The 13,919-nt window shown below is 44.9% G+C and overlaps 1 protein-coding gene across 2 annotated transcripts in view; it reads left to right on the top strand.

Moving 5' to 3' along the window:
• The window catches only part of GALM (galactose mutarotase), an 88,775-nt gene that overhangs the window by 26,169 nt on the left and 48,687 nt on the right, over nt 1–13,919 (top strand). For both annotated transcript variants that reach the window (XM_033175966.1, XM_033175965.1), the window contains exon 4: nt 5,587–5,668. In XM_033175966.1, coding sequence (XP_033031857.1) covers nt 5,587–5,668 — 82 coding nt within the window. The remainder of the gene's footprint in view (nt 1–5,586; nt 5,669–13,919) is intronic.

Here is a 13,919-nt window from a genome sequence, read left to right as displayed (position 1 = left end):
TCAGATTTTGGAGCATTTCAGATTTTAGATTGTCTTTTTTTTTTTCAGACGGAGTTTCGCTCTTGTTGCCCAGGCTAGAGTGCAGTGGCACAATCTCGGCTCACTGCAACCTCCACCTTCCGGGTTCAAGCAATTCTCCTGCCTCAGCTTCCTTAGTAGCTGGGATTACAGGCATCCACCACCACACCCAGCTAATTTTTGTATTTTTGGTTGAGATGGGGGTTTCACCATGTTGGCCAGGCTGGTCTCGAACTCCTGACCTCAGGTGATCTGCCTGCCTCGGCCTCCCAAAGCGCTGGGATTACAGGCGTGAGCCACCGTGCCCGGCCCCAGATTTTAGATTTTCAGATTAGGGATGTTCAATGTGTATCTTAGTAAGCGTAGCTTGAATCCACAGCCACCAGCTTCAGGTTTGAAGGTGGATGGGGGCACCAGCCTTCTGAGGCACTCCAGTAGGAGTGGATGATCACCAAGCCGGACCTGGAATCAAGTGCTTCTGCATCTTCGGAATATCTCTTGCCATACCTTGAGAAGCATTATCATATATCTCAAACCCTCCCCAGGGACATAGCTCAAAACCTGATATTTAAATTAGTCAGCTCATCTTATATATTTTTGTGTGTTATTTAAATTTAATAAGTGGTATTTTTGTTTCCGTCTGCTTCCTCAGTATTTTGGCTTTTGTCTTCAGCCTTGTCCCCTCATGGCCACAGCTCCAGGAATCACCTCCTCATATAGTCACATCCAGAGACAAAAAGACTTATTCCTTTTTTCATATCTCTAATGTCCTCTTTTTAAGAAAAAGCAATACCTTTCTTAGAAGCCCTCCAGCCAACTTTCTCTGACTTCTCATTGGCCAGAAGTGTGGCCTATGCTCTACCTAACCCAATCGCCAGCAAGGGAATTAGGCCACGATGATTGGCTTAGATCAGTCAAAATTCGCCCTCTGGGAATGGAGAGGGGAGTCCCCTTCCCTGAATATCTGAATATCTGGTCTAGCATAGGATAAATCAACAAGCCTGGTTTCTGCCTAGGGGCACAGAGTTGCTAGTAAAAGAGTTGCCATGGCTTGTAGGTAGTAACCCGCAGTGTCTGTACCCTCCTGCTAGAATTGATGAGAGCTGAGTTAAGGCTGTGGTAGAGACATTGCGCAATGTCTTTAAAGTCCCCTGCAAATCATAATGGGCTCTATAAATGGTTAATGTTACAAATGGGTAGCAGCCAAGCAAAGTTAACCAAAACAAATACCGAACCCAGAGATGGGCCTCAAGGTCTGTTTGTGAATCAGCATTTCTTGCCAAGTTTTCATCAGTGTTGAAAGGAAATGATTCCAACAGTAATATTCCACCAGAGTAGATCATTGCATTTTTCCAGCCTAGAAGAGTCATAAAAAGAAGCATGCATCTTTTTTTTTTTCTTTTTTTTTGAGACGGAGTCTCACTGTCTCCCAGGCTAGAGTGCAGTGGTGCAATCTTGGCTCACTGCCACCTCCACCTCCCAGGTTCCAGCGATTCTCCCGTCTCAGCCTCTGGAGTAGCTGGGATTACAGGCATGTGCCCCATGCCTGGCTAATTTTTTTTTTTTTTTTTTTTTTTTTTTTTGAGGCAGAGTCTCGCTCTGTCGCCGGACTGGAGTGCAGTGGCCGGATCTCAGCTCACTGCAAGCTCCGCCTCCCGGGTTTACGCCATTCTCCTGCCTCAGCCTCCCAAGTAGCTGGGACTACAGGCGCCCGCCACCTCGCCCGGCTAGTTTTTGTATTTTTAGTAGAGACGGGGTTTCACCGTGTTAGCCAGGATGGTCTCGATCTCCTGACCTCGTGATCCGCCCGTCTCGGCCTCCCAAAGTGCTGGGATTACAGGCTTGAGCCACCGCGCCCGGCCAATTTTTTGTATTTTTAGTAGAGATGAGGTTTCACCATGTTGGTCAGGCTGGTCTTGAACTCCTGACCTGAAGTGATCCGCGCATCTCGGCCTCCCAAAGTTCTGGGATTACAGGCGTGAGCCACCGTGCCCAGCCATGAAGCATGCATCTCTTTAATGAAGGAATGTTGCTACCGCTTGGTGACTCTTAAGAAGGAGGGTGCCTGATGAATGTTCTTTTCCTTCTCCTCCTAGGCTTCTTCCTAAATCTTAGATTTATCAGTTTATTTGGTGTGTGATTTTCATGTTGATTCATTTCTCTAGTGCTAAAAAAAAAAAAACAAAAAAACCAGAAAATGGAAATTTCTAAGCAGCTTTATTTATAATAGTAAAACACTGGAAACAACCCAAAAGTCTATCAACAGGAGAATGGATAAACAAACTGTGATACATTCATACAATGGAATACTACTCAATAGTACAAAGGAATATAACATGGATGATCCCAGGAGCGTTATGTTGTGTGGAAGTAACAAGGCACGAAAGAATATATACTGCATGGATCTGTTTCTAAAGAGGCAGGCACCTAGGAAACAGAGGGAAGACCTGAATTAATGCTAGGCCAGGAGTCTGGAGAATGGCTTTGCCTCCTGCAGGCGTCCTCATTGGATGATATTAGATAGATTGTGTTCCTCTAGGCTTGTTTGTGCACAGGAAGTATGGAGACGCTTCGGTCCATCTGGGTTCTCCTTTTCTAACACGCTTCAGTTCTGTACGTGGGCTGAAGCTCCCAGTTTAGTGCCACCAAGGCCTTGAACCCAACCTTCGCACTCCTTGTCTCGGCTGACCCAAAGCCCTCCGTGTTGAGCTGAGTAGTGAACAAATAGGGCCAGGGAAGTACAGTAGTCTCAAATTCTCTTCCCTCAGCTCCTCTCCAACAGTCCCAGGGGCATCTTCAGGTGCTGGCACCACCTGAGGCATGAGAGGATGGCAGGAGAGAGAGCCGCACAGAAGAGACATCCCCTCTAGTCTAGACCTGCTCTAGGCAGGGGTGCAGACCCTCTCCCATCTTGGACCTGCCGCCGCAACTCAGAGCAGGGACCAAACAAGCTGTAGGAAGTGCAGAGGAGAGGCCTCTGCCCTGGCCTTGCCCCCTACCCACTCATACCCCTGCCCAGCATGCACCCACTGGGAGAATACAAGAGCATCATGGTTCTTCTGGCCAGGCGCGGTGGCTCAAGTCTGTAATTCCAGCACTTTGGGAAGCCACGGCAGGCAGATTACTTGAGGTCAGGAGTTTGAGACCAGCCTGGCTAACATGGTGAAACCCCATCTCTCCTAAAAATACAAAACTTAGCCTGGCATGGAGGTGGGCGCCTGTAATCCCGGCTACTTAGGAGGCTAAGGCAGGAGAATTGCTTGAACCCTGGAGGTGGTGGTTGCAGTGACCCAAGATTGCACCACTGCACTCCAGCCTGGGTGACTGTAACACTCTGCCTCAGAAAAAAAAAAGAGAATCGTAGTTTTTCAGAAAAAGAGCCTACTAGTAGTGTAATTAAACCAGTTTCTGTCATGTTTAGACATGCATTCTCATGGTCTCTCAAATCTTGACCTTTCTTCTCAGAATGACTCCGGTTGATTGTGTGGGCCAGTCTTTCAGACCATAGAATCTGTTTCCAGCTAACCTGTCCTAACCCTGTCTCAAAAAAACGAGTTGGCCAGGCACAGTGCCTCACACCTGTAATCCCAGCACTTTGGGAGGCTGAGGTGGGTGGATCACCTGAGGTCAGGATTTCAAGACCAGCCTGGCCAATATGGTGAAACCCCATCTCTACTAAAAATACAAAAATTAGCCGAGTGTGGTGGTGCACGCTTGTAATCCCAGCTGCTCGGGAGGCTGAGGCAGGAGAATCGCTTGAACCTGGGAGGCAGAGACTGCAGTGAGCTGAGGTAGCACTACTGCACTCAGGCCTGGGTGACAGAGCGAGACTCTGTCTCAAAAAAAAAAAAAAAAAGTTTACTGGGCGCAGTGGCTCACACCTATAATCCCAGCACTTTGGGAGGCCGAGGTGAGCAGATCACCTGAGGTCGGGAGTTTGAGACCAGCCTGACCAACATGGAGAAACCCCGTCTCTACTAAAAATACAAAATTAGCTGGGCGTGGTGGTGCATGCCTGTAATCCCAGCTACTAGAGAGGCTGAGGCAGGAGAATCACTTGAATCCGAGAGGTGGAGGTTGCAGTGAGCCAAGATTGCGCCATTGCATTCCAGCCTTGGCAACAAGAACAAAATTCAGTCTCAAAAAAAAAAAAAGTCAAATGTCAATTTTCCCCTGAGGGGCAAAATTATCCCCAACTGAGAACCACTAGTTTAGCGTATCTTTGAGCATTCACTAAGCAAAAGCCCTCACTTGGTTTCCCTTCCACATCTTCTGGTGTGAACCTTTAAAATATGTTGCTATTGAATAATAGCAATATAATATAAAATAATTATTTTATATAATAAATAAATAATAATATAAAATAATTATTTTATATAATAAATAAATAATAATATAAAATAAGCATTTGTATTAGAAACATGCATGTATAAAGCTACTTGCTGATTTACAAACAGCACAATGCACCTTTTCTAAACTGTTGTTCACAAGGACCCTGGAAAAGGTAGAGGCATCAGTAGCCCAAATTTATTTTATTTTGTTTGTTTATTTATTTATTTCTTTGTTTGTTTGTTTATTTATTTTTTGAGATGGAGTTTTGCTCTTGTTGCCCAGGCTGGGGTGCAATGATGTGATCTTGGCTCACCGCAACCTCCACCTCCTGGGTTCAAGCAATTCTCCTGCCTCAGCCTCCGGCATAGCTGAGATTACAGGCATGCGCCACCACGCCCGGCTAACTTTGTATTTTTAGTAGAGACGGGGTTTCTTCTTTTTGGTCAGGCTGGTCTCCATCTCCTGACCTCAGGTGATCCGCCCACCTTGGCCTCCCAAAGTGCTGGGATTACAGGCATGAGCCACCGCGCCCAGCCCCATTAGCCCAGTTTTAAACCAAAGGAAATGAGAGTCTATTCGGTTAAATAAATTCCCTGGGACCGCTCAGGAAGAGTTGGAACTAGACCCCAGGCCTTCTGACACTGACCAGTACTTCTTGCACCAGCCTTTGACTCCCCCGAAAAGGGCAGACTGCATCTTCATGGAGGAGGTGGGCAAATTCTCAAAAGCAGGGACTGCAGTTCTGACACCTGGGCTTCTGTCATGGAGCAGAGAGTGGGGCCTCTGTGTGGAAACTGGGCTAGAGGGGAGTGCCGGGTGCACCCCCACGAGTGAGCCTGGAGCAGTCCCCTGACCTCTCAGGATGTGTGTGTTTCTGGTTACCAGCCCTTGCTCTTCTGGTTGCCTGGCATGTGAGAAGAGTAGAAGAAACACCTACACTAATAAGCCAAAGTCCAAAAGGCTTTCAAACCACTGTGGTCTCTGATTTTTCACCTTCATATTCTATTTAGAAAAGAAAATGAGTGCACACTTGAAAGTTTCTTCCGAATTTATCTGTTGCTATTTTGAGGCTTTATCTACCTACACTTAAATGATTATATTCAATCATTACCATCAGCCAAACAAGATTTTAAAAGTTTTTGTCAATGCCTGAAAACATTTTTGCAAGATAAGTTAAAAAGTGAGTATATGAAATAAGACTAAGCAGAAAACCTTTCCCCTATCTTTTCCTCCCAGGGTTCCCCAAATATATATGACCATGAAGTCACCATAGAAGCGGATACTTACTTGCCTGTGGATGAAACCCTGATTCCTATAGGTTGGTGAATTTAACCTTTTTGTGTTATGTGGGATCATGGATTGGCTCTCGAGGCCAAGAAAGGACATTAGTGGAGAAAGTGGTGAAATCTTTATAAATTCTGTAGTTTAGTTAATAGAATTATTCCAGTGGTAATTTCTTAGTTTTGATATGTGTACTGTGTTTATGTAGTCTTAGCATGAGGGAAAGCTGGGACAGAGATGTAGTATTTTTACCACTTTTCTGTAAGTCTAAAATTATTTCAAAATTAAAAAATTTTTAAAATGGTAAGATAATACTTTACTGGGGCTGGGCATGGTGGCTCACACCTGTAATCCCAGCACTTTGGGAGGCCAAGGCGGTTGGATAACTTGAGGCCGGGAGTTTGAGACCAGCCTGAGCAACATGGTGAGACCCTGTCTTATTTTTTTTTAAGATTAAAAAAATGTTTTTTTGGCTGGGTGCAGTGGCTCACGCCTGTAATCCCAGCACTTTGGGAGGCCGAGGCGGCTGGATCACGAGGTCAGGAGATCGAGACCATCCTGGCTAACATGGTGAAACCCCGTCTCTACCAAAAACACAAAAAATTAGCCGGGCGTTGTGGCAGGCACCTGTAGTCCTAGCTACTCGGCAGGCGAATGGAGTGAACCCAGCAGGTGGAGGTTGTAGTGAGCTGAGATCGCACCACTGCACTCCAGCCTGGGTGACAGATAGAGACTCCGTCTCAAAAAAAAAAAAAAAATTTTTTTTAATGCAAAAGAAATTAAAGTTAAAAAAAGTTTTAAATAAGTTTACTGGATACTCATCTTACATTAGGTAACAGCTTTTGTTTTAGTTGGCCTTTTTGGGAGTTCGGGGGAGGGGACAGGGTCTCACTCTGTTGCCCAGGCCGGAGTACAGTGGCGTGATCTCAGCTCACTGCTGCCTCGACCTCCGCAGGCTCGGGTGATTCTCCCATCTTCACCTCCTGAGTAGCTGGGACCACAAGCACACACCACCATGCCCGTTGTATTTTTTAGTACAGACAGGGTTTTACCGTGTTGCCCAGGCTGGTCTCAAACTCCTGGACTCAAGCAATCTGCCCGCCTCCGCCTCTCAGAGGGCCCGATTACAGGTGTGAGCCACTGCGCCCAGCCACTTTGGCCTCTTTAATGGGTTGAGTTTATGGCTGCTAGTTCAAACTTTTTGCAAGGAAGAAACGTAAGCATGTGAGCCTGCATACCAAACAGCAACTTCAGTTAACAGCAGGCATTAGGAACTCCCATAAATAGAGTGACTACAAAACTAATTGGAATAATAAGGAAAAATTGAGATCAATGGGGTCAAATTTTTGGCATCACAGTTTTTGGATATTTTCCTGGCTCCAGGGCTGAGTTTAAAGGCTTTTCTGTTTGTCTTGGTAGCACGTGTCATCTTGTGATATTTACATGACTCAGTAGAAGGGCATGAGTAAGCTGGCCCATCTGGTCCTAGAGTCAGAATTATTGCAGTAGAACTATATGTTGTGAACTGCAAGGAAAAAATAGTGGTGGCTGCTGTTTTATGACTGATAAGGAAGAAAGTGAACCAATTAGCTTATAAGTGGAGGTTATGAAATAAGTGCATATTTATTTGTGTATATTTATAAAATCTTCTCATGCTATCTGGTTGAGTTGATCGGATGAAAATCACAACAGGGCATAATTTGTGCATTTAAAGGCCCTGTAAAGGCCAAGTTATTTTACTTGATTGTAAAAAGTCATTGTGGCAAAGCACAGTGGGGCTTAATATGCACTCTAATGGACTGTATAAAACTTGTGTCACTGGGTGTGGTGGCTCACACCTGTAATCCCAGCACTTTGGGAGGCTGAGGCAGGGGAGGATCACTTGAGCACAGGAGTTCGAGACCAGACTGTGCAACACAGTGAGATCCCATCTCAACAAAAAATTGAAAAAAAATAGCCAGGTGTGGTAACATGCACCTGGGGTCCCAGCTACTCAAGAGGCTAAAGCAGGAGGATCTCTCAAGCCCAGGAGTTGGAGGCTACAGTGAGCCGTGATCTCTGCTACACTCCATCCTCGGCAACAGAGCAAGACCCCATCTCAAAAAAAAGCCTAACTGGGAATATATATGTTATATTTCAGCTTTTTCTTTTTTTAAAAAAAAGACCAGGCCGGGCGCGGTGGCTCAAGCCTGTAATCCCAGCACTTTGGGAGGCAGAGACGGGCGGATCACGAGGTCAGGAGATCGAGACCATCCTGGCTAACACGGTGAAACCCCGTCTCTACTAAAAAATACAAAAAACTAGCCGGGCGAGGTGGCAGGCGCCTGTAGTCCCAGCTACTCGGGAGGCTGAGGCAGGAGAATGGCGTGAACCCGGGAGGCGGAGCTTGCAGTGAGCTGAGATCCGGCCACTGCACTCCAGCCTGGGCGACAAAGCGAGACTCCGTCTCAAAAAAAAAAAAAAAAAAGACCAAACTATCATTTATAATCATCATCTTTTCATGAAAGAATATTTTAGTACCACAAAAGTGTAAACATATTTAATCTCAGAATAACAACTATTTATATTGAATTTATGTAGCTTTTTAAAAAATATATGGTATCACTTGGAGCCAATACTGTAAAAAAAAATAAATAGCAGATTATCCAAATGTATCTGTTTTCTGTGGACCAGTGAAAATGTTATCACTAACTCATAATTGAGAACTAGTAATTGATCTGTAAGGCCACTTCTATCTCTTGCATTCTTTAATTCTACGAGGCTCCTAGCACAACATTTTACTATTTCCACAACTCTTCAAATCCTTTAGAACTCTATCATTGAAGTAAATAAGTTGCTGCAACTTCAGAGCTCATGAAAAATTTGTAATTCTCTCCTACCTATCCATACTTGAGCCAGACCTACATATTATACCTGTTTGCCCAGTGACACTTAAACAGAAATTATAGTATTGTTTTCTCTTTTCTCAGAAGTCCTTAAGAAACAAGTTTATTGTCTGATTCCTTTGAAACTTCCTCCAAAAATGGGTGGTAACTGCTACCCTGCACTTTAGGAATGTAAGAATTCACATGTCTGGCCCCCTTTCAACTGAGAACAAATCTCCAGGAGCCCAGATTTTCTCTTTTTTTTTTTTTTCTTTTTTGTAGAGACAGGGTCTCCCTATGTTGCCCAGGCTGGTCTTGAATCCCTAGGCTCAAGCAATCCTCCCACCTGGGCCTCCCAAAGTGCTGGGATTACAGGTGTGAGCCACCACGCTGGTCCTCATCTGACTCTTAACACTGATCAAAAGCCCATGAGCTTAATTTTGAAAGAAGTCCAAAAGGCTTGCCCATCATTTGATCATTCAGAAGTGCTGCTGGGCTCTCCAGGAGCCGGCAGTCTATGGGAAGGGTCAGCCAGAATTGTGTCCATTACTCTGGAAAATATCAGGATAGACATAACTAGGAGATTTGGCACAGAGGGCAGGCACTGCTGAGGGGGCTTCCAGATAGAGGAAATGAGAGTTAAATAAAACCTGGAAGGGAAAGTGGAAGTTTGCCAGGGAGTGAGGAGGAGAAAGGTGTTCCAGATAAAGATGAACAAGCGTGGGCAGTGCAAGAAACAGCAGGACTAGCCCAGGGAAGTGCTGTGCTTTTGAAGCAAAGCATTTGGGGCACAATTTTAGTGGCAGAGAATAGATGGGCCTAGAGAGGTTGATTGGGGCCATGTCAGATCTGTACCAGGGTGGCCCTGGGTGGCCCCAGGCTGGCCTGGAGCTCAAGGCTGATCCACATAGCTGACTCACAGGTGTACTTGAGTCCAGTCTCAAACTTCAGCGTGTTCTGCCAGTGCTGGACTGAACCACAAGGCCACTTTCCTGAGATGTGCTACAAGAACCTATTAGACCAGGCCGGGCACAGTGGCTAACGTCTGTAATCCCAGCAATTTGGGAGGCTGAGGTGGGCAAATTACTTGAGGTCAGGACTTCAAGACCAGCCTGACCAACATGGCGAAACCCCACCTCTACTAAAAATTCAAAACTTTGCTGGGTGTGGTAGTGGGTGCCTGTAATCCCAGTTACTTGGGAGACTGAGGCAGGAGAATTGCTTGAACCTGGGAGGCAGAGGTTGCAGTGAGCCAAGATCACGCCACTTTACTCCAGCCTGGGAAACAGCGAGACTCCGTTTCCAAAAAAAAAAAAGAAAGAAAGAAAGAAAGAAAAGAACCTGTTAGACCAGCCGTACTTCATTAAGACTTCTCAAAATAAATATGCACTATCTACCAACTGTGGTTTTGTTGAATTGAGAAAAAGAAGATACTGATTATCTGTGAGATAAGGTAAAGATTTATGATAATAATAGCTAGTATTTCAGGGAGGACTTTATAAATAATTCATAACACAAGCCTGTAAGGTAGGTTCTGTTCATTTTTCTTATTTAACAGATGTGAAAACTATAGAACAAGGTGTTAAAGTACCTTACAGAGGATGACCCAGTTAGCAAGCGGGGGAAAGCTGGGATTCACACCAAGGTATTCTGGTATTAGAACTCAGGCTCTTAATAGATCTGCACTCTGCAGATCTTACAATATGGTTAGATGTCAAGAAGGTTTGGTGCCAGACAGAGTGGCTCACACCTTTAATCCCAGCACTTTGAGAGACCAAAGATTGGTTGAGCCCAGGAGTTCAAGAGCAGCCTGGGCAACATAGGGAGACCCCATTAATACAAAAAAAATTTTTTTAATTAGCCAAGAGTGTCAGTGCATTCCTGTGGTCCCAGCTGTTTGGGAGGCTGAGGTAAGACGATTGCTTGAGCCCAGGAGGTCAAGGCTGAAGTGAGTTGTGATTGTGACACTGCACTTCAATGTGGGTGAAGAGCAAGACCCTGTCTCAAAAAAAAAAAAGAAGAAGAAGATTTGGGAGGTAGAGGAGAGGCAGAAAGGAGTGAGAATAGAAAGAAAAGTAAATTAATTTCTTTCTTTTTTTTTTTTGAGAATGGCGTGAACCCGGGAGGCGGAGCTTGCAGTGAGCCGAGATCGCACCACTGCACTCCAGCCTGGGGGACAGAGTGAGATGCCGTCTCAAAAACAAACAAACAAACAAACAAAAAAATTAATTTCTTAACTATGTAAATACCCAAGTGCAACAAATAGTAAAGAAATGGGAAGTAAGCCAAAACAAAGAACATACTTTTGCCAGCCTTTTGCCAGTTGTCAGTCCTCAGTTCTTGTCACCTTTTGTACGGGGAGCCTCCCCAGTCCTCTCACTGTCTCCTCCTTGTTCCTTCCTCCCTTCAATTTATTTCTACTTTTCTGCAGAGAAAACAGGAAACCAAGTTTGTTTAAATTAAATATAAGAAAGGGAGAGGGAGAGAGAAAGAGGAAGGAAGGAAAGGAAAAAGGGAAGGAGGGAGAGGTTTCCTTGAAATTAAAGAGCATGAATTTAAGTGTCTGTCCTTGTTAGTCTGACAAGAAAGGGAAAGTCCAGGGAAAGTCACCTCAGGTGTCATTGTTCTGTTGCAACATGTGGTGTTCCTGATGGATCCCTTGTCTTTCCGGTTCTTGGTTTTCTCATATGCAGAATCTTGTTACGACCAAGTTGTGTTGCAAGTTCACTTTCTTTAAGTATGTATATTGGTCATCTCTGTTGAAGATGATAGAAAAATCACCGTCAGTAGAAAATTTACAAACAGGTCAGGCACGGTGGCTCATGCTTGTAATCCCAGCACTTCAGGAGGCAGAGGCGTTTGGATTTTTGAGCCCAAGAGTTCGAGACCAGCCTTGGCAACACGGTGAAACCCCGTCTCTACCAAAAATACAAAAATTAGCCAATCTCACAGCCTGGTCTCGAAATAAAATAAATAAATAAATATATTAACATTTCAAAAAATGAAAGAAAATTTGCAGACATAGTCAAAGAAAAGCTGTACCACTCACAGGGTGGCGTTCAGCTATCTGGAGCAGCCTCGTGTGGTGGGTGCTTCATTTATCCAGGGGAGATGCCGGATAATGAGCTCATTTTAGACCCTTTGCTCTACCTGGCTTTCCCTGGGAAGGCTGCTTGGTTGTGTTGAAACCCTCGGAAATCAACAGTAGAAAACTTCTCTAAAACAGCTTTGGCCCTTTTTTGCATATGAATGACTTTTACTCTGTAAATCAATTCTTTTGCTTACCATCCTAGTCCTCTGCTTTCCACCCTAAATCCTGGTTTATATGTTTGTGGTTTTCTTTGTTTGTTTGTTTCCTTGTTTGTTTGTTTTTTGAGATGGAGTCTCACTCTGTTGCCCAAGCTGGAGTACAGTGGCTTGATCTCAGCTTTCTGCAGCAACCTCCACTTCCTGGGTTCAAGTGATTCTCCTGCCTCTGCCTCCTGAGTAGCTGGGATACAGGCGTGCATGCCACCACGCCTGGCCAATTTTTGTATTTTTAGTAGAAATGGGGTTTCACCATGTTGGCCAGGCTGATCTTGAACTCCTGACCTCAAGCGATCCACCTGCCTTAGCCTCCCGAAGTGCTGGGATTACAGGCGTGAGCCACCACACCCGGCCTATATGTTTGTTTTTAAAATTTCTCTTCCTAGGGTCATGAGAATTCTCATTAATTTCACTTAGAGCTCCTGGAGAGAAAAGCCTCTATTTTTGTCATTGTAACAATAAAAAAAGTATAGAGGTTTTTTTTCTTTTGAGACAGTGTTTCGCTCTTGTTGCCCCGGCTAGAGTGGAGTGGTGCGATCTTAGCTCACTGCAACCTCCACCTCCTGGATTCAAGCGATTCTCCTGCCTCGGCCTCCCAAGTAGCTGGAATTACAGGCATGTGCCACCACACCTGGCTAATTTTGTATTTTTAGTAGAGTCAGGGTTTCATCATGTTGGTCAGGCTGGTCTCGAACTCCTGACCTCAGGTGATCTACCTGCCTTGGCCTCCCAGAGTGCTGGGATCACAGGTGCGAGCCACTGTGTCCAGTTTTTTGTTGTAGTTGTTTTTGAGACAGGGTCTCATTCTATTGCCCAGGCTGGAACACAGCGGCACAATCATAGCTCACTGTAGCATTAAACTTCTGGGCTCAAGCAATCTTCCTGGCTCAGCCTTCCAAATACCTAGGATTACAGGTGCACACCACCACGCCTAGGTAATTTTTTCTCTTTTTACACAAATGTGTCTCAACATGAATTTTTTTTTTCTTTTTTGGCAGAGATGATGTCTCACTATGTTGCCAGACTAGTCTCAAAATCCCTGCCTCAAGCCATCCTTCCACTTTAGCCTCCCAAAGTGCTAGGATTACAGGTGTGAACCACCACACCCACCCCCAAGAACTCTTTTTTTTTTTGAGACAAAGTCTTGCTCCGTCAACCAGGCTGGAGTGCAGTAGCACGATCTCAGATCACTGCAACCTCTGCCTCCGAGGTTCAAGCAATCCTCCCACCTCAGCCTCCCGAGTAACTAGAATTACAGGCACATGCCACCACGCCCAGCTAATTTTTGTATTTTCAGTAGAGAGGGGGTTTCACCACATTGACCAGGATGGTCTCCAATTCCTGACCTCAGGTGATCCACCCGCCGTGGCCTCCCAAAGTGCTGGGATTATGGGCATGAGGCACTGCACCCGGCCCCCAAGAACTCTTTAAATGCACCTAGTGTCACAGGAACAGATAGCTAAACTGTGTCTGAAAAAGTAGCTCACGCAGGGAAATTTGTGATGGATTTGGGGAAGCTTAGGGAGAATTTTAAACATGAGGCCTTTTGTCAGACCACCTACATTCCTCGGATTGTGCGTGGGTTTGTCGCAGATGCTTGATGTGACAAATTACACGGCTTCTACCGCTTCATTTGATCAGCCACCTGTTGACTTTCAGCCAAGTCCTGCAGGGTTGCTTCTCAGATGGTATCTTTCTGCAAGACAAATATGTTTTCATAGTCTCTCTTTAACTTCTCCCTTTTGTGGCTATTAATTTATACTTTTATGTTTTTCAACTCCTTATTTTTGTTTTCTCTTTATGAAAGCTTTTAACGTGTGCTATTCTTGAAGGAAATACTGATGCATATCTAAACTTTAGGGGTGTTTTTCACGCTGGCTACAGACACTCGGTAAATAATTTTTCAGGTGATGGGAAAACCCATCATCATGAGAATGTAGCAACTTTTATTTTGTAGTAACTGTTAAAATTGTGGCCACGGTGCTCAGTAAAAGGGGAACTTCCCCTTGTAGGTATTTGGGGAGGAGTGAAGTCCTGTCCTCCATTTTGTTAGTAACCTGCTTATGGATAGGGCATTATCACCTAGAAAGAAAAGAGATACCATGGTATGCAGTAACA

This window comes from Trachypithecus francoisi, unplaced genomic scaffold (assembly GCF_009764315.1).
Source record: "Trachypithecus francoisi isolate TF-2019V2 unplaced genomic scaffold, Tfra_2.0 Lachesis_group17, whole genome shotgun sequence".
NCBI lineage: Eukaryota > Metazoa > Chordata > Mammalia > Primates > Cercopithecidae > Trachypithecus > Trachypithecus francoisi.
The sequence above is the reverse complement of the archived record's forward strand: the minus strand, read 5'-3'. Positions and strand labels throughout refer to the sequence as shown.